The sequence below is a fragment of the Leucoraja erinacea genome, chromosome 18 (assembly GCF_028641065.1).
Source record: "Leucoraja erinacea ecotype New England chromosome 18, Leri_hhj_1, whole genome shotgun sequence".
Lineage (NCBI taxonomy): Eukaryota > Metazoa > Chordata > Chondrichthyes > Rajiformes > Rajidae > Leucoraja > Leucoraja erinaceus.
In genome coordinates, this window is record NC_073394.1 from 23,518,047 (window position 1) to 23,538,713 (window position 20,667).

The 20,667-nt window shown below is 39.4% G+C and overlaps 1 protein-coding gene across 2 annotated transcripts in view; it reads right to left on the reverse strand.

The window, feature by feature from the left end:
* The window catches only part of LOC129705786 (uncharacterized), a 33,951-nt gene that overhangs the window by 8,081 nt on the left and 5,203 nt on the right, over positions 1-20,667 (reverse strand). For both annotated transcript variants that reach the window (XR_008724964.1, XM_055649589.1), the window contains exons 5-18: positions 19,034-19,147; positions 18,582-18,636; positions 16,770-16,832; positions 16,442-16,509; positions 16,257-16,350; positions 14,880-14,996; positions 12,810-12,892; positions 11,298-11,461; positions 9,336-9,432; positions 8,309-8,417; positions 6,905-7,097; positions 4,534-4,649; positions 3,199-3,278; positions 1,914-1,990 (exon numbers count right to left, since the gene is read on the reverse strand). Coding sequence is in view for 1 of the 2 variants with exons in the window: in XM_055649589.1 (XP_055505564.1) it covers positions 1,914-1,990; positions 3,199-3,278; positions 4,534-4,649; positions 6,905-7,097; positions 8,309-8,417; positions 9,336-9,432; positions 11,298-11,461; positions 12,810-12,892; positions 14,880-14,996; positions 16,257-16,350; positions 16,442-16,509; positions 16,770-16,832; positions 18,582-18,636; positions 19,034-19,147 (1,430 nt within the window). In the remaining variant the exon portion in view is untranslated. The remainder of the gene's footprint in view (positions 1-1,913; positions 1,991-3,198; positions 3,279-4,533; positions 4,650-6,904; positions 7,098-8,308; positions 8,418-9,335; positions 9,433-11,297; positions 11,462-12,809; positions 12,893-14,879; positions 14,997-16,256; positions 16,351-16,441; positions 16,510-16,769; positions 16,833-18,581; positions 18,637-19,033; positions 19,148-20,667) is intronic.

Genomic DNA, 20,667 nt, shown 5'->3' on the forward strand with positions numbered 1-20,667 from the left:
GGATATGTGCCAAACGTGGGCAGACAGGACTAGTGTAGAGGAGGCATGTTAAGTTGAAGGCCCTGTTTCCGTGCTGCATGACTCTAATCAGGGCCGGATTTCGATGAAGAGAGGCCCTAGGCTATTCTACTTGTGAGGCCCTTCCCAATCCCCCCACCCCCAAGACGAGAGGAAGATGGAAGAGTCCACCAGATGTGCAGCCGAGCGTGGCCAATGAGATAAGGGCTGGAAAGCTGTGCTTTTTATTTATTGCCAGTGCTAGTGTCGATTTTATCGGCTTAAAACACTATTATTCTAAAATAGAGGGGAAGGAAAATTACTGAAGTGTTGTTTAGAGACTACAGTGCGTTGTGACAGCATATGTAAGAAAGGCCTACGACAGTGTCAAAAAGATTATACATCAGGCCCTTACGAAGCTTTTCAAAAAGGGAGGTGGCATGCAGGATTACAAAAATTCTACGTGAAATAAATACACGCAGTGCATATCACAAGCGCGAAGCTCAAAGAACCTTGCATCCGGGGTCCAGGCCCTGGAAGCTCTGAGATTTTAGATGCTCTCTGCTGCATTTTGAGCCTTATTTTGGAGCATTTTTGCACCAAATTTATGACCAATACTTCAGAAATCATTTTGGTTGAGTCAAGAGTATTGAGTGGTTGGAATGGGATGATTGGGTTCATTGTGTATACATTTTTAAAAATCAAGAATTGAAGCTGTCCTTGTTTTAATAATCAAGCTGTACTATAAAATGTTATGTAAAATGTTATATCAGAGCATGCAAACACTGCAAATAAAATACTGTAAGTTTTTGCAGTAAATGAAACCTTTTTTTAGAAAATGTTTTGTGTGTTGATTTGATTGCCTATTACTGTTCGACTGTGTTAGTGTGTGCACATTAAAAATATGATGCAAAACGAGTCGCAAACTATGGAATTCATATTTTTCACTATTGTTATCAAGGAAAAGAAAGCAGTTCCAATTATTATTCATATGGAGGAAAAAATATAATTGCTCTAAAACCTACCTTAATTTTGCAATCTCACTAAAGATAATCCCCTTTCCCTCTCCCACTCCCTCTCCCTCCACCTCTCTCTCCCTCCCCAACACCCCCCCCCCCTCTCCCCCCCCCCCCCCCCCCCCCCCCCCCCCCCCCCTCCTCCCCCCCCCCTCCCCCCCCCCCCCCCCCCCTTTCCCCTTCTCTTTCCCTCCCTCCCCCTCTCTCTCCCTCCCACACAGCGATACTCCAACTCTGCGCATCAGACACCGTACCCTCCCCGGCCCGGAGAAACAGGCACTAATGTCCCTTTCATATAGTTGAATTATTGGACAGGAGACCAGGGAGTTTGCCGGTTCTTCTTCAAATAGTAGAGTTAATGTCCCCCATGAAAAAGACCAGATTCCTGGTTTATCGTTTCAACCAAAGGAGAGCGGTTCTTAGTACTTCATCAGGATTTGTTCAGCCATTTGTAGCTCCAAACCACAACCCACTAATCAATAATTCATAATGAAAACAAACAAATGAATTGTTAGATTATGATCTAATAGAGAAAAGGAACCTCAGGAAAAGGGATCAACTGGAAAAGTGCAAGCTCGATGCTGAGGTTCCCTGGTACAAATAAGTACATCAACTTCAGTATCTGTATTGCTACTCCATCAGCATCCAGCTAACCTATCCAAATAAAGCCCTGATATATGATTATTACGGCTCTTATTTTTCAATCTGATATGAGATGGAATTGTTTCAAATTAAGGTTTCTGGGATCACAACTTTTGTCCGTCTTACTTTTTACATTAGTATTGAAGTAGAGATACACTGTATTTCATTGTTCTCAAACTTACATCTCTGACAATGAAAGACATCCATATATATAAAACAACATCCAAATGCAAGGATGTCCCTGCACACTCTACCCACCTGTCAAGAAAGTTTGATCGAGTGCACAGTCTGGTACAGATGTTCTGAAAGACTCTAGAAGGCTCTTCATTTGATTTCTGGAATTTTACAGTAGAGTACCGATAAGATTCTGTATTCACCCAAACAGGGATATTTAACCTATTTTGATACTTCACATTTGCAGAGAGCATACTTTCCAACAACACTGGCAGTTACTTTCTTTGTCTTGCGATGATAACATGCTTTTTTTTGGTACTAATTGATTGACCATATTTCATATAAGAGGGATGCTCAACAGAAATAATAATAGGAAAAAACTCCTGGTGCTGTTGATTGGAAATAAGACCGAAATTGCATTAAATAATTGACACCATCTCTGAACAGGTCAAAGTCATGGAATTTACATCATAATTAGGAAAAGCTAGAGCAATGTAAGATGCAGCTAGATGGAGAAGGAAGGCAGAAATAAAAAAGCTCATTCGCCTTTGTCTGACACTGAACAACTTAATTCCTACAATTAAAATGTGAACCGGCATTGGCCCAGGCTGTGCAGAGCTTGTTATGGCTTGCATGGAAGATTCTTGTTTCAGCTCAGTTCACTCCTTTTTCTTGATGCCTAAACTTTGCTGTCAATTTGCTCGTTTTTCTTGCTGTAACGTTGTCCAATGCTTACTCTTTCATTCCTCAACCATTCTACCTCCATTTCAAGGGATAAGCAAAACTTTCATGAAGCTGATACAATAGTGGTGTTTAAGGAGCTTTTAGATAGGCACATGAATATGCAGGAATAGTGGAATGTGGATCATGTGCAGGGAGATGAGGTTGGTTTAACTTGGCATCGTCTTCAGCAATGGACATTGTGGGCCAAAGGTTCCTGTCGTGGACTGTTGTATGTTCTATAAACTGAGAACCAGGAATGAAAAACAATTTCAAAGCGAAAACTCCTTACTTACCTATTTACGATAAAGTATACACTGGAAAAAAGGCACAACCGTTTTTCAAGAAAGTGGAATAGTTTACGGTTTTTAGATTGATATGAACTCGGGCTCATGATATTAATTACATATTTAGTCACCTGTATAGAAAGCAGTCCTCCATTTCCTTTCTGTGCTAGATTAAATCCTGGATCTTATAGTGAAAAATCAATAATGTAAAACAATATTTAATTCAATTTCGATGTTCAAATGTCTTGGTTCTAAAACATTTAGCGAATAACAAATATGCAAATTCCTGTAATAGGCATCAGTCTTCTCTTCACGCACGTGAAAGTTATGATCTCCATTTGCAGTTATCCACTATTACTCACTGGTGCTGTTCCTGTAGCTGGGAGAGCTGGAAATTGTGTTCCTCTATCAACAGCTGCATTTGTTCCTCGGAAACCAAACCCTAAAACAGGGAGAACGCTATTGATTAACTTAAGAGTCAAGAGTCAGAGTTGTTCAGCACAGAAATGGGCTCTTTGTCCACCATGTCTGTGTATACCTATTTTACCCATCTACATTCTCCTATTTGCTCATGTTAACTCCATATCCTTCTATGACTTGTCTGTTTCAAATGCATTTCTAAATTTAAGAGACTAAATTTAGTCTCTTAAATTTAGTGATTGTGTCTGAAACCTCCTCTTTCAGCGAGTTCTAATCAACCACTCTGTGTAAAATAAAATTCTCTCAAAACCACGTGAGAACTCATTCATCGAACAATTAACATCCCAACTTTAATATTCTGTGCCCCAACATATGAAGGCAAGCTTCTTCACCACTCGAAGATGGACACAAAATGTTGGAGTAACTCAGCGGAACAGGTAGCATCTCTGGATAGAAGGAATGGGTGACGTTTCGGGTTGAGACACTTCTTCAGACTTCTTCTTCACCATTCTATTCACCTGCATCGCCACCCTCAGAAATGTATGGACTTGAGTTGTAGGATATTGCTAGTGTACGGGGCTCGCTGGTCAGCGCGGACTGAAAGGCCGGTTACCGTGCTGAATCTCTAAACTAAACCCCCAAGGTCCCTCTGTTCAACATTCCTTGGAACTCTACTTTAAACTGCATACGTCCTAGCACTTAGTTGACTTCACAAAACGCATCGGATGTCAATTTTAGGATAAAGACATCCATTCAAGCCTGCGCCTTGCTGCTGAGAGGTTTGTATCCAACTATACAAACTTCTTTAAATAGCAGAATAGGAGAGAATAATGGACACACAAAGTCACATTGGAATCTAATTGAAAGATTCAGATTTATATATTTACAATTGTATTTGGTAAGACAGCATGATGTAAACTCAACTGCGAAAAAAAAAATTACTGCTCCCATAAGTGAAGTTCTCCAATCTAGGCAACATCCTGGTGAAATGTAGACACAAGGAACTGCAAATGCTGGGTTTACAAAAAAAAGACACAAGTCCTGCAGTATCTCAGCAGGTCTGGAGAACATGGATAGGTTTCGGTTCAAGACCCTTCTTTAGGCTGGAGAATCTCTGGTGAATCTCCTCTGCACTCTCTCCAGTACAACCACATCATACCTACACGCCAGCATTTGCAAACAGAGATCACTTGATAATGATTAGTAGAAGAAATACGTGGCTAGTTTCATATTTCCTTTTAATTTCCGTGTACCATTCAGTTGTATTTTGTACTTACTGATTTTGCCACGGAGGAGGAAGCCCATGACATGGCAGAAGTGCAGCTTTCTCTTAGCTCAGGTTTCCTGAGGCATTTCTCAAGCTCATTCTGTCTGGTCTCCTTAAGGTCTATCCCTATGGGGAGAAATAAAAATCAAACACAAATAATTCTGTTACAGCAGACTCTTTGTTTAGATTTCTGATGGCTCAAAATAAACTTAGATGATTTTATCTCCCTTCCTTGGGGAAAATTATGGTCTATTTTCCTGACTATACGACTAAGCAGAGGAAATTGTCATAAATATACAGAAGAAACTGTCAGCTCTGCTATACTTCACCAAGATCGGTCTTATCGCCACAATAAGCATGCAATACAAAATCTTCACGATGATTTATGCCAAATCCATCCAATGTACACCAAAGACCAAGATTCAACAAAGGGTTATAATTTATTTGATATTATTTCTCCCTTCCAGCCTCTTTGAGTCACTGATTCCTTGCTAGGTTTAGTTTCTTTGAGATTGAATACCCTTGTAATATACCTGTGAGTGTCAACATACTTTTAAATTAGAGAGAGTATCAAAACTGAGTTCAATCGTGTCATTATCAGTATACATGACAATCCTGTCATTATCGGTCTTGATGACAAGATCCAACATCATCTTAAGTGCGCTGGAACATTTTTTAGACTTCTTCGAACGAGAATCTTTCAAAATCGCGACATCCGAACAGACACCAAAATGTTTGGGTACAGAGCCGTGGCGATTCCAACACTCCAGCACGCATCAGAAACCTGGACAACCTACCGACGCCATCTGAAAACACTTGAAAAGTTCCATCGACGATATCTCCAAAGCAGCTTAAATATCAGCTTGGAGAACAGAAGAACCAACGTCAGCGTGCTGAATGAAGCAAAAACATCTAGCATCAAAGCCTTTGTCATTACGAACCAACTAAGATGGGTCGGTCATGTGGTTCGGATGGAAGACGTGCGTCCACCAAAGCAAACCTTCTACTCCCAGCTTAAAGAAGGCAAACATAAAAGAGGCGGACAAAAGAAGAGATTCAAAATCGCTTTAAAAGCCAGCATGAAGAAATGCAAAATCGACATCGACAATTGGGAAACCAATGCCAAGGAATGGAAACTCTGGCGAACCATCATCCAAAAAGGAACAGCGACCTTCGAAGCAAACAGATGCGTAGAATTAGACGAAGAGAAGAAAACAGAAAGAGAGGCAGCAACAACCAAAGCCTGATCTGCCATCTGGAATTACCTGTCCTGAATTGTGAAGAACTTTCAAAGCCAGGATTGGACACATAAGCCACCTGAGAGTCCATTAAAACAACGGAACATAGACCATCATCCTCGACCTGGAGGGATAGCCATGACGACGACATGTACAGTTTCCAACTAGAAGTGCCGGAGAGGAAAATTTAAATGACTACTGTGGGGATAGTGTTGAGAAATACCTTCAGGGTTGAAGATCAGCCTTGATCCTGATGAAAGGCATGCATTCTTGAAGGCCTACTCCAAATCCTATTTCTTATCTTCTAATTTTACAGGAGAGGGTTGTGTTCAATACTGTGCAGGGACAGAGCAGGATTTCTTCCCCAGGCCTCTTTCTAATTTAAGTGATTTATTCATTTCACAATTAAAAGAGCACCACTTTCCAACGTTTCTAATCCAAGTTCAATATTTCAATATTTGTGAGGCCGTGATGCTTGTGAAATCAATGAGTGGTGAGTGTGAGAATTTTATGATCACAGAATATGATAATTTATCCGACCAGCAGACCAATTAGTCTGGGTTTTTAGAACAGAGAACATAGAATAGTACAGACCAGCCTTTGCAGTTCCTTCCTACACAAAGAATAGTATCGCACAGGAACTGAACCTTCAGCCCACAATGTCTGTGTCGAATTTGATACTAAATAGGTTTCATCTCCTCAGCTTGTATGTCATCCAGACCACTCCATTTCCCTGCACATCCTTGTGCACATCTAAAAGCCTTTTAAACGCCACTATCATATCTGCTCCCACTGCCGCCCCTGATAACATGTTCCAGGCGCCCACTATTATCTGTGTAAAAAAATTCCCCCTTCACATCTCCTTTAAACATGTTGCATCGGTCTTTAAAGCTGTGCCCTCTAGTCTTTGACATTTCCACCCTGGTAGTAAGGTTCTGACCGTCTACCCGATCTATGTCTCTCATGACTTAATATATTTAGATCAGGTCTCCATTTAACCTCTGATGCTCTGGAGAAAACGATCCAAGTCTGTCCAACCTCTCCTTATAACTAATACTCTATAATCCAGGCGACATTCTGGGAAGCCTTTTCTTTTTGTAAAGCTTTATTGTGTTTCTGTATATTTTTCATAATCAGTTTTACCTGTGACATCCAAAACAAGCTCTTGTAGACTCCAAGCCTCAGTGGACTGGTCCTTTGACAATGATTCCTCCACCTCTTCTACTTTGAGGCTGATGCATAAAGCTGCAATGATTCTTGCTGGTAATTGTGCAGTTCCAGGGGTAAAAAGTTGAATTTCTTCGTCACTTACATGTTTCTGATCCATAAGTAGATCCTATGAGAAGTCAGTATTGGGGAATCAGTCTCTCTACTTGCAAATAATTATATTCTACATTATCTATTTACACAAATTAAGTTTTGTTTAGAGATTTGGGGATGCTGGTGCTGGAGAATGGAACATTATTGCACCTTCAATACTAAGCAGCATAATACTTTAATAAATGCCTCCAAAAAAAATCTTACAGGTTAAGTGCAACGCAAATACATGTAGAATTAGTTTCCTTTACACAGTCCCTTCAACTATATTCAGTTCAGCACAGACTAATCGTATATTGATTCCCTTTATATTATTCAGTGAAGCACTTGAAAATCAACTAGATATTGCATTATTGCATAAAAAGAGTTAAATTCATCTAAATTTATTAATTAGACACTCTTCCACGTATAATACTAGTTAAATAACCTCTTTACAGTACCAACAATATATTTATTCCACTTTAGAAATGCTGCACTTCAATTTTGGGCAATACAGTGGAGCTGTTGTTCGAACTGCTGCCTTACAGTGCCAGAGACCTGGATTCAATCCTGAGCTCAGGTGCTGTTGGTGCGAAGTTTGCACGTTCTTCCTGTGACCATATGGGTTTCCTCCGGATGCTCCGGTTTCCTCCCACGTCTCAAAGGCATGCTGGTTTGTAGGTTAATTGACCCATGTCGGGGAGTGTGTAGGGAGTGGGAAAGTGGGGTAACATAGAACTAATGTGAAAGGCAATCGATGGGATGGCTTGAACTTTTTGAACCAAAGGGCCTGTTTCCATGCTGCATCTCTAAAACTAAAAAAATAAATGTTGTGTCTGCAATGCTAGAATGAGACTACCAATTTTTACTCAACTGTATATAGTTTAATCCTATGTTCCACAACTGTTCAAGACTGGATTTAAATTCCTTAAAACTGATTTCATTTGTAATCTTTGCAGTCAAAAAGGCAAGTTATGAAAATTTGATAGAAGAGGAAGTGATCCGGAAAATGCAGATTTGATCTCTGCTTCGCTGAGATTTCTTTGTGGATGTGCCAGAGGGTGGGTTGGGGGTTTGAGGAATTAGAGGATGGACACAATTGCCAAGGAAGAGAAAGAAAAGTCAGAATGGATTTAAGCAGACAGTTAAGAATCTGGCAATAGTCATTGTGGTTTGCTTCACTGAGGTGGCCAAAAATTGTACTGGTACCCAAATTGTAATAAAAATAAACATTCATTTATTAACTCCTACCTCTGGCAATTTGAACTCTCCCTCAGCAATCACTCCTTTCTGATCATGAAAAAGCAACACCTCCACCACAGCTGAATCCTTTGTCAATTCAAACTTTGCTCCTTGAGTACTGAGATGCAAAATAAAAATCAGTTCTGAATATGAGCAAACGCTTCCAAGAAATTAATTTTAATCTGAGTGTTCAACTTCCTTAGTGGATTTTTAGTTTTCTCTTCCTCACATAGCAAATACAAAGCAAATAATTTTCTTCAAGAGAAAAGATCTAAAATGTATATCGTACAATATCACAAATGTTGTAAAGAGAAGATTGGGAAGAAGCAGCAATTAAGTGACACCCGTCTTCAATTTTAAATGTTAGCAAATCTCGGGAGACACTCAAGGTAGACAGGAGACAAGTTATTATATTGCGTGGAACTGAAAACAATAATGTTTAATTTCAAGCTCAGGTAATTTGGGAAGAGAGGAGACCAGTGGATTGAGAATAAGTATATTTATTGGGTCTGCAATGCAGTCGAGAGGAGTGCTGAGTGGAAAGTCTGGTACACTTAGTTGGTAGGTGGGTGGGGAATCAGGACCAGCAGTACATCAGTGAGGGGAATGTACAGGGGCAGGAACAGAACATGGGGTTGAGAGATACTAAATTGGAGACATGCGAGAGATCTGGAATTGTTGGGGCAGGCCAGTGTAGTTTGGATATAGATCAAGGATGTAGGTATCTTTTATGCCTCCAAGTTTACTGCTTTGCAAAGTGAGACCATGTTGTTTCAGATGTGCCAATGACTGGGCTCCCAGAACATTGTGGTCTAAGTTAATCTGTAATATTCCACGAGGGGCATTGGATAGGGAATGGCATCATTCTGTGTCCTTTGGCATGGATATTATCTCAGTACTGCATTTGAATTTCTCTGCTGGCACAATGGCAATCCAGGAATGGAAGCTCAGATTAATCCAGAAACTCAGATTAATCAGAAAAACAGTGCTGGTCTAAGAAGCTAACAAGACAACACAGAAGGAAAACATTGTGTACCCGGTCAGCATAGACTCCACAGCTGACTTTGCAAAATCATTCTTAGGTACTTCTGGTGCTTTTAAAATTCCAGAGTCTGACCCAGTTAGAGACAAATCTGCAAAGAAACAAATATTTGTAACTTTTAACATGAATATATGTTAAATCCAACCATTCAGGTTACAGTGAGTCTGAAGAGGCTCTTGACCTGTAACGCACCTTTCAATGTTCTCCAGAGATGCTTGATTACCTGCTGAATTATTCCAACAGTTTGTGTCCATTCAGGTTGCAGCACTAGCCCCACAGTGCATATTTTATTACCAGTGCAACCATCTATTAAAATTAATTTTACAACTTTACACCAATATAAGAGATTAAAAGATGCAAATGTAGATAATGAAACATTTCACATCACAATCCCAACAAATATGCATCTGACAAGGCTCCAAAATGCTTTCCCAAGTCAGGATACAGCAGAATTTAAAAAAAGAGACATAATAGTAGGAGAGACAGTATGAAACATGCTGAGGCTCACTCTACACACCAACCATCAACAAGCCATTTACATTAATCCTATATTCATTCCTCCCCCCCAATCACAGGGAAAACATGTAGGCTCCATGCTGAAAGGACCCAAGGTCATTGAACCCAGGTCTACGTTTTAATGAGCAGTAAAAAAAACATTTTAAGATATTGTGTATTAAATATTCCATTGTGTCATGCCCAGACTGATAAACTTTATTTCACTTTGAGAGGGATTCATGTATATAACAATGATACACTCAAATTATCTTTGACTTTCTCCAAATAAAACTTAAGGCACGAGTACATGATGAACTTGCAATTGGCTTCTTCATTCTCAAAAATGAATAATATAACCAAACAATTGTGGCGTACACTTTTTCTACAGCGCTGGTTAATTTACTCAACAGAAGTGATAACCAGAAGATATTAGGATAAACTCGCCAATTACCTCCTCACGCTGTTCCAAACAAACATTCCTGATATTAAGATTTCATTTTTTCTAAATATAAATTACATTCATGAAACGTATCCAGTGGATAGTAGGGATTTGAATGAATATAAATATTACATCTCTGTGCTGTGTGCAGCTGTGATGGATCCAATGAGGAGATTGACTAAAAAGGGCCGACACTCACAGCAGCTGAGAAGAATAAAAATGGTAGACACAAAATGCTGGAGTAAATCAGTGGGACAGGCAGCATCTCTGGAGAGAAGGAATGGGTGACGTTTTGGGTCGAGACCGTTCTTCAGACTGATGTCAGGGGAGAGGGAGATACATAGATAAGGAAATGTAAGGTGTGAAAACAGGACAAAGGGAATGGAGATTAAAGAAAATGTAGAATAGTTCATTGTTAGCTGGGAGAAGGTAACTGGTTCTGGTCTGACAGTAGGACGATGTCATCAACGAAGTCGAGGTCTGACAAATTGATTGGCCCGATTCTTCTCGAATGCCTCGGGGTGATTGTAAAGCTGAGGTCCTCATGTTCCTTGAGCTCCTGCCACACGGCATAATCAAGGACAATGACGAAGAGAGAGGGTGCCAGCGTGTCTCCCTGTAAGACCCCCCGCAAAGATCTCGAACACTTTGCTCTTGCCATCCGGGATGACAACTCAGCAGGTCAGGCAGTATCTCAGGAGAACATGGATGACAGTCGTTTTGAGTTCTCCAGAAATGCTGCCTGATCTGCTGAGTTACTCCAGCACTTTGTGTCCTTTTGATTTGAATCAGTCTGGCCATCTTTCTAAAGTTGCTCACATCAGGACCTCTACTAATTATAAATCCTATTCTTTATGTATTTTAGAATTATCCATAATGCATTTACCCACTGAATCATCAGGGAAAGTCTGATATCTTTCGGAATAAAACAGTTTATGATAGCTGAGACGTTAATCAATTATTTCCGAGAAAAAAATTCTTTCAGCATGGTGACGTAAGTATCACCTCACTGTTCATCCTACCTTGTTTACTTTCATTTATTTTAACTTGTTTTAATGCTTTGTTTTTCTGCCTGGCCTGGGCCTGGACAAGCTGTATCTGCTGACGTTCCTGTTGATATGTTAGGAAGCAGGACAGACCTTGCTCAAAGCAGCCATAAAACCTGGTCGCTGACACACTGAGAAATCTGTGAGAAAATAAATAGGTGGGCTTAAGTAAATCCAAGCCCTCACCATAGATCAATGTTCATTACTAATATCCACTTCTTCTTGCGGATGATACACAAACCAAAGGAATAGTTAGATCTCAAGCCGGGTGTTGAGCAGCCAGGTTATTGTCTCTGCGTCAATGTCTGCCAGGCCCTGAGCTCCATTTAGTGGGTGGTAGAGCGGGCACCCACAGATGACATTGTTGGCTGTCTGTTGTTCTCATATTCACATGATATGTGGAATGAAATCTCGAGACTGTAAGGTAAGTACTAAGAACACACATTTCCATCACCACAGAATATAGATCAAAGAACTCGCTTCAAAGATGTGCACATCCAATTCATGATACACTTTGATTCTGGTTATTAAATTAATTAGTGCAAAATCAGGAGCAGCACAAATAAGATGCTTGAAACTCCTAATTTAATTCTAAGAGTATGATTCCCATTGATTCAATCTCACACCAGAATGGAACTACACAACATGTATTGTTATAAACTAAACTTAGATTTTGGAAAAAAACTACATTAACAGAACATAACATTAATTTGGAACTTAATGAATACGAATGCTCAGTGGCTGTTATACTGTTAGATTGAAACTGTGTCTAAGACTATGGCCGAAATAACAGTATAGAGCTGGACAACTTTAGGTAACAAATTTTGGAGTTTTCAGAAAAGATCTAATGTGGGACAATAAAATCTAAAAAATGTGAAAAGAAAGAATAACATAGCTTTGTGGCATTCCCGTAAATTAGAAGAGTCAGCCTTACTCTGTGTAAGTTTATTTTCTGTTGATTTATCAGGGTAATGATTATGTAATCAAACAGCGTCTCATTAATGAACAGGGTAGTGGGCCTATGTTTAACAAATTCAGCCACCGCAATGAAAAAAGGTACTCAGTCCAAATGTCTTCTGCCCATTCACTCCACAGAATCTGCCCGACCCGCTGAGTTCCTCCAGCATATTGTATAATGAAAGAACTGCAAATTCTAGTTTAACACAAAAAGATACAAAGTGCTGAAGTAACTCAGCGGGTCAGGCAGAATCACTGGAGAACATGGATAGGTAACTTTTAGGGTTGGATTTCTTCTTTAGACTCTTCTCCATTCTGAAGAAGAATCGTGACCCAAAACGTCAACTATCCATGTTCTCCAGAGATGCTGCCTGACCTACTGAGGAACTCTAGCATTTCTGTCCTCCAGCACTTTGTTTTTTTTTCAATCAGTAACTGTGTGGGAGTACCGGTTTAAGGATAAAAGTAAAAAGTGTGCACAAGTACTTGAATTGTTCACAAGTTAATTGCCCTTTCTGTACTGTCTCTTACCTGCAGTGGAGAGGGTCACCTGTCCATGTCCCCTGCTCTTCTGTCTGCCCTTCTGTCTGTGCTTCACCATCAATGGTGTTCTTCTTTAAGAAAAATGCAGAGAAAAATTAATGCACATGAGCAGGCGAGTAACAAGCAAAACATTGCATTTACTTTGAATAGAATATTAAAACAGGGATTTGATGCTGAGGCTTAATAGGGCATTGGTCAGATCGTAGTTGGAGTATTGTGAGCAGTTTTGTATTCCGTATCTGAGGAAGGATGTGCTGGGGTTGGAGAGGGTCCAGAGGAAGTTTATGAGAATTATCCCAGGAATGATTGGTTTAACATGTGATGAGCGTTTGATGGCACTGGGCCTGTACTCGCTGGAGTTTAGAAGGATGAGGGAGGACCTGATTGAAACTTTCCAAATACAGGTAGTGAAAGGCCTGGATAGAGTGGATGTGGAGAGGATGTTTCCACTAGTGGGAGAGTCTGGGAACAGGGGGGCCATACCCACAGAATAAAAGAATGTACCTTTGGAAAGGAGATATAACCATATAACAATTACAGCACGGAAACAGGCCATCTCGACCCTTCTAGTCTGTGCCGAACACGTATTCTCCCCTAGTCCCATATACCTGCGCTCAGACCATAACCCTCCATTCCTTTCCCGTCCATATAACTATCCAATTTATTTTTAAATAATAAAAATGAACCTGCTTCCACCACCTTCACTGGAAGCTCATTCCACACAGCCCACCAGAGTAAAGAAGTTCCCCCTCATGTTACCCCTAAACTTCAGTCCCTTAATTCTCAAGTTATGTCCCCTTGTTTGAATCTTCCCTACTCTCAGTGGGAAAAGCTTATCCACGTCAACTCTGGATGAGGAATTTATTTAGTAAATCGGTGGAATTCATTGCCACAGGTGACTGTTGAGGCCATGTCAATGGATATTGTAAGGTGTATATTGACAGATTCTTGATTAGTAAGGATGTCAGGCGTCATGAGGAGAAGGCAGGAGAATGGGGTTGAGAGGGAAAGATAGATCAGCCTTGATTGAATGGCAGAGTCGACTTGATGCGCTGAGTGGCCTAATACTGCTCCTATAACTTATGAACACAAATGTCCTTGAGAATTGAATGAAAATATCTGAGCCAAGGTCAGTATAGAAACGTAAAATCAGATGCTGTAACTTCAGAGCTCTGGTTTGGAGATTAATGCATGGAGTGTGCATAAACAAAGTGAAATTACTTTCACTTGATTTGGAGAAGTTAAATGGTGAAATTAACATGATCCACAACTGCTGGGTCACCGTTGATTTTTACTTATGAGGGAAATTCTTGAATGCTCTTGTTCTGTCCACATGGTCATGAAGGATGGAGGTGTGATGGTATAATGTTCCTCTCTCAAACTCTTGCCGGTTCAAAATTATTGTAGCCTGCAAAATTCTACGATATAAGTGATTGTCCTTAACCAGTGAAAGTTTTTTGGGGGTATTGATAAACCGTAAGGCTACATCTATACACAGTGTCTGTGTGTACACTTGAATGGTGATTACAAGCAGACTGCCTAGATCTTTTCTACCCCTTTCTGCTTAAAGGAACTAAGCACATCTGCAGCACTTTGTCAGCCATCCCAGGAGAGAACAGCTAACCCAGTGCAGGTCAAGGATCTTCAGGTTTGTAATAATCACTGCCTTTAACTATTGGTTATGGCTGAATCACCTCGGGATCATTCCATAATCTAAACTGAAAATTTAATTCAACATCATGAGAGCATTGCGGTGCTGAAGGTGTGGACATTTAGATGAGAGATTAAATCTCATATGATCTCACTGTTCCCTCTGTTGCACAGGTCAAAACGGCTGGGGGATTCTATTGTCATTATTACATTTTTATCAACACTACCAAAACAGATTGATCTCATTGGTGTCAACAGGATGTTTGTAGGTTGCAGAAGCGAATACATTGTTGATTGTGAAATAAATATGGACACTTTGCATTTCTATATAAAAAAACGCACAAAATAAATTTCATTCTCTTCTCTCATGAACGTGCAAAAATGTATTACATTACGGAAGAGACTTACTCTCACTGCTGGGACCTGCTCCGAATCACTGTCCTCGTTCTCCTCATCTTCGTCCTCATTGCTTCCATCTGTGTCAACCCCTTGATCCTCTCTGACAGCCAGACTCTTTGAAGATTCCTTCATGGAGCAGTAATACCGTTCAATTTACTCAGGAAAATATAGGACATAGAACACAAACTGGGCATTCAGCCTAACCCTTATCCCCGGATGTTTGGTCTATTTGAGTTTTCTCTAATCTTTCCTCATCTGGATATATTTGTTTGTGGAGCTTTCTCTTACTGTATCTGTAATTTTCACTTCAATCAATCCCCGTGGTAGTGAGTGCCACATTCTGAAGTCAGTTTTGCCTCAGTTTTCATTATTCAAATGTTCATCGTTTCTTTACATGTATATGTTGCATTTCTGGTATCATCCTTGTAAAAATATTTCCTCTCCATTGCCTCAACATATTTTCTTAATGTGGTGGTAGACGCCACTCCAAGTGTAATCTATTCAAGGTTTGATACATCTTTAGCACAACTTCACCACATCTCTTTAGAAAGAAACATAGTGTCTTGTTTGTTTACTTACGGCCTCGCTATTCCAAGGTTGCAACTTTTAATGGTTGAAATATTTCTACTCAGAGACCCCTTTGTTCCTTAACCACACCTGGATCTTCCAATTTAAGTAACTATTCAGTAATATTTCTATTCATCCTACCAAAATGCATTACCTGGTATTTATTGATATTGAACCTGCCAATAATTTACCCATTTTGCAAAGTTCTCCCACATTTTATTGCAATCCACTTCTGTATTCACTGCACCTCCATATCTCCAAATCTGAAATTAAACTCTTTATTACAAAGTTTAAATTGTTAATGGAAATTATAAACAGTGATAGTCCTATTACTGTTTCTTGTAGAATATCATTACTCACTTTGTTCCACTGTGAATTGCTGCACGGTACTCCCACTCTCTGCTTTCTGTCTTGAAGCCAGCTTGCAAACCACACTGCAATTTGTCACACAATTTCTGAACTTACTTTTTAGTTTATTATAAAGTGCCATGTTGAAAGCATTTTGAAAATCTAGCTCTTGATTTTCTCCACCTTTATAAAATCACTCCTCAGTCCCCTGCCCTCGAAGGAATTAAGCCCTATCCTGCCCAACCTCACCATATAGCTCAGACCCTTGAGTCCTGATGAAGAGTCTTCAATGTGAAATGTTAACCGTTTCTCTTTCTGCAGATTCCTCCTGATCTGCTAAGTGTTCCTGGCATTTTCTGTTTTAAAAATTCCAGTATAGGAGGATTTTTTAAATTTTCATCAAATGTCAATTGAACACACGGATAATAAATAATTACATTTTAGCAATCTTTTATAAAGAATACCACTTACTGTCTCTTTTGATACAACATGTTGCTTGGGGTCAGTCTGTCCATCTCTCTTCTCTGACCGAGTAGGAGTCCCTATAAACCTTTGAGATTCTGAGCTGTAATGGCAATGAGAATGATCTTCAAATCTCAACTACAATTGCTCTGGAACCATCAGTGACTGAATATAATTCTGAGACTCTCACCTACCTCAGTGCACCTTTCCTTTTCAGATGTTCTATCCGAAATTTCCACCGTCTCCCATGGGCCTTTGTTGTCTGTGCAAAGACAAATTGCCATAAGATTTAAATTAAAATATCTTCAGATTTACAGAACACAGATATTTACTTGGCATTTATAACTTTGCTCTCTGCAGTTTAGTCTTATCATTAGCACTTTAGTGGACTGCAAACATAACTGAATAGCTCTGCTAGAGAATGCAACCTCTATGAATAAGTAATTCATCAACATTTCATCCCTGAAGTATTGCCTGTTCTTGCATTGTCAGCATGGTCTAGAGTACTGCAAAATCACATACCGTCAGTTTTACAAACAACTTCTCCCAGTTCAGGATTTGACGTTCCCGAGCAAACCACTTGGTCTAAAAGGAGAAATTGTAAGATGTGACCATGGAGAGAATTGAACATCAGAAAACTTAGTACAGCTTTCAATCTGTCAGAAAATGAATCCATCCATAACAAGTGCTGAGGGAAGCAATCGGGGATAACATAAGGGCAGCAGTTTTGTTTGTGGCAAGTTTGCCTTAGCTGAAATTACCAGTGCCTTACTTATAATATCCACTATTATTGAACAAAAGTAAATTTGAAACACTGAAATTAATTAGAGACTGGCAGAACTCCTAATAATTTTGACCCTGTTAACATCTAAGTCAGCTGTATAAAAGTTGAATAGAATGATAAATCTCATATTTAAAACATATACCAAAAGTTTTACATAAGATCAGGAATAAAATTAACAAAACGTAGCAGCAAAAATGATAAATGAATTAAAAAAAAAAACTGTTTCATTCAATTGGTAAAAAGCTAATGTTGTTGAACTATCTCAAAGTGCAAGAAGACAAACTAACAAAATTGTGCACGTGTTAATCCTGCATCAATAAACAGAAAAACAACTGTTAGCAGTAAACCATTTGAAATCAACCAGATAAAAATCATTAATAAAATCATAAAATGCTGGATATTCTCAACAGGTCAAACAGGATTATTGGAGAGAGAAAGAGAGTTATGATTTTGGGTTGATATTCTTTCATTGACCTGAAATGTGAAGTCTGGTTAACTCTATGTTTTTCTATCCATATGTGACGCCTCACTTGCTGGGGGTTTTCAGCATTTCATGATTTTATTTCCAATTTCTAGCATCTGCAGTTATTTTCCTTTGGTTCAATAAATGACAGCTTTGTGCAAAGATAAAGCTAAAACCATTAGCTGTTTTACTACTTTTGACTAAAAGATCCTGTCCACCTAACATAGCTAATTAAAGGTCTATTGTTTATTCATTGAACACTCTTAGATACTGTGGAAAGGAGAGGCACTCTTGAAAATGTGAGGGGGATGAAAATGGCTCCAAAACAAGAATGAAAACATGTTTAATTTGAAATACGACTTAATGAAAACCATTAGGACCAGGAAGTAAAAATAAAAGTGGGCCGGATCTCAAACAATGACAAGATGAAGTACAGGAGGGAGATAGAGTGCTTAGCAACAAGATATCAAGACTACAACCTCCCCAAACGTCACCAAAATGAAGCAGCTGGTGAATGATTTCAAGAAGTGGCGTACAGTGCATGCCCCAGTCTGTATCAATGGTGCGGAAGTGGAGATGATCAAAAAAATGTAATTCCTAAGTGTAAATATCACCAACAATTTGTCCTAGTCCAACCACATTGAAACTAGGGCGAAGAAAGATTACTCCCTAATGTTGGCTGCCTTGGGAAAGCAGCCAACATAATCATGGACCATTTAGACCCTTGGTCGTTCTCTATTCTCTTCTTTTCCATTAGGCAGAAGATACAAAAGCTCAAAAGTACATACCACCAGATTCAAGAACAGCTTCTTCCCTGCTCTTACCAGATTCTTGAACACACTTCTCATATGTTAAGGATGAATTCCTGACCTTCCAATCTACTTTGTTGCAGTCCATGCACTTTAAATAAAAATCTGCACTTCTCAGTTGTTGTAATACTATAATCTGCGGTCTATTTATTTTCCCTTCTGCACTATGTGATGTACTCATGAATTATATAATTTGCCTCAATCTTCTGATTTAGATGACTGGGCTTCACACCCCCTTGAATGATCAATTATTTTTATCTAGCCAACTTCCATTTTACCTGAGAATCAAGAAGTTGCAGTTTCCTCACTGCCACACTCAGCTGATGCTTTTTCCTGCAAATGAAAAACAGAAATATTTTATTTAAAGAATAATTTATAGTGTCTTGCACTATTGGGACCAGATGAAAAATATTGTTTTCAACTTTATCTATAAAACGGCCAGCTCCAATAGGCAGTTGCCCATTTGGGATTGGCAAGGGTTCATTTAATGTTTCCGAATAGATGAAGGTTATGCTTTGCTGCATTTATGAAAGCATTTGTACATTTACTTCCATCATATTAAAACCATGCTCCTGTAGTTTAGAGCTGCGGATCTCTTAACCTGTAGAGTGAAGTGTTGAATTGCTTGCTTGTGTAGCAGCAAATTCAGATGATGTATTTTTATTCAAAATACCATTGAGTAGTTCAATTCTTAATTAATTTTCTATAACGTGGAAACATGCATCCATACCTCTCATGATTCACATATATGCGCTGCAGGATTTCTTTCTTTTCTTCCCAGGGAGTAGCGTAGAATCGTACAAGACGGACAAGCTCGGAGGTCGGAGTAAACATGTCAGAGGCACTGGGCCGCAAACACAAAAGGGTGGGTGTGAGAGAGAGCAATGAAAACAGAAAGTGACCATATTTCAGGTACCTCATCAAATAGTTTCTTCTTTCAGTAAAACAAAATAATTGAATCCATGTACAATTAGGCAAGCATCCAAGAGCCAAGTGCTAAATGGTGGGATATCACCAAGAGTTAAAATTATGGGATGGAAAATGAGGCAAACTAAATAGCCATGATTAGATCAAACTTTTTTTTTAACCTATTAATTGCATGAAAAGAGAATATTTAAGAGGGCAAGAATAAGGTCATTTTAATGCACAGGCTAACTCTGACATTCAATAAGATCATGGCTGATCTCTAACCTAACATCACTTTCCTGTGCTAACTCTATATCCTTGGATTCCATTAACATACAATAATCTACCAACCTCTGTGTTCAGTATAGTTAATGACTGAGCTTGCATTGCCACCTTGGGTAAATAATTCCAAAGTTTCACTGATCTCCATCAGGAGTAGCTACTTCTTTTCTCGTATGCCCAACCCTTGACTCCAGATACTCCTGACAAGGAAAAATAATTCATTTCAATAGTGGTTTTCCTTTGATATGTTGGTCTTGATCCCTCATTTGCTTCGCACTGCAAACTAATAATTTTGGTCCTGATCTCTCATCCATTTTCTTCTGCTATCTTCAAATAAATAACATCAGAGACCTGGGTTTGATCCTAATCTCTGATCCTGTCTGTGTGGAGTTTGCACATTTTCCCTGTGACTGTGTGGGTTTCATCAAAGCACTCTATTTCCTCCCACATTTCAAAAACGTTTCAGTGGGTTAATTGGCCTCTGTAAATTGCCCCCAGTGTGTTGGGAGCAGATGCAGAAGTGGAATAACATAGAACTAGTGTGATTGATGGTCGGCATGGAATTCGTGATCCATGATGCATTTTTCAATCAATTCAATCAATTTTACACAACCTTCCCACACTTGCAGAAATATTGCCATTTTCTGTTCCTGGTTCCAATTCCTTCAAACTATGATTCTCTCTATACTCACCTCAAAACCACCCCCAGCCACCACTGTAGCGGCAGATGTTCATATCTTTCAGGTAATTAGCTCCCTAGCCGCTATTTGGATGAGAATGGTTGAAGGGGGTGTCTTCTAAATGCATGCAAGGTCACACAGAGACCTTCAGAGCTTCTTCTCAGATATGGCTTAAAAACACAGTCTTTTGATGAATAAATGCTTTACTGTTGATAGAAAACAGTAAGATACATCCAAGTTTCTTCCGACTCGTTACTACAATCTTCTTCGAATTCCAGCTTATTACTTTAGACATTAGTAAACTCCTCGTGTCTCCGTGACACTGACAAGGTCTGGCATAATCTCCTTTAGATCTCCCATGCACCCCGCATGGCCCGCATGATCTCATATGATAGAACTTCTGCGCAAGCATCTAAGCTCCAAACATCCCCATAAACACGTCATAAATCCCACCCACAATATAACGGGTAGTCTAAAATTTAAAGGCACATGCCAT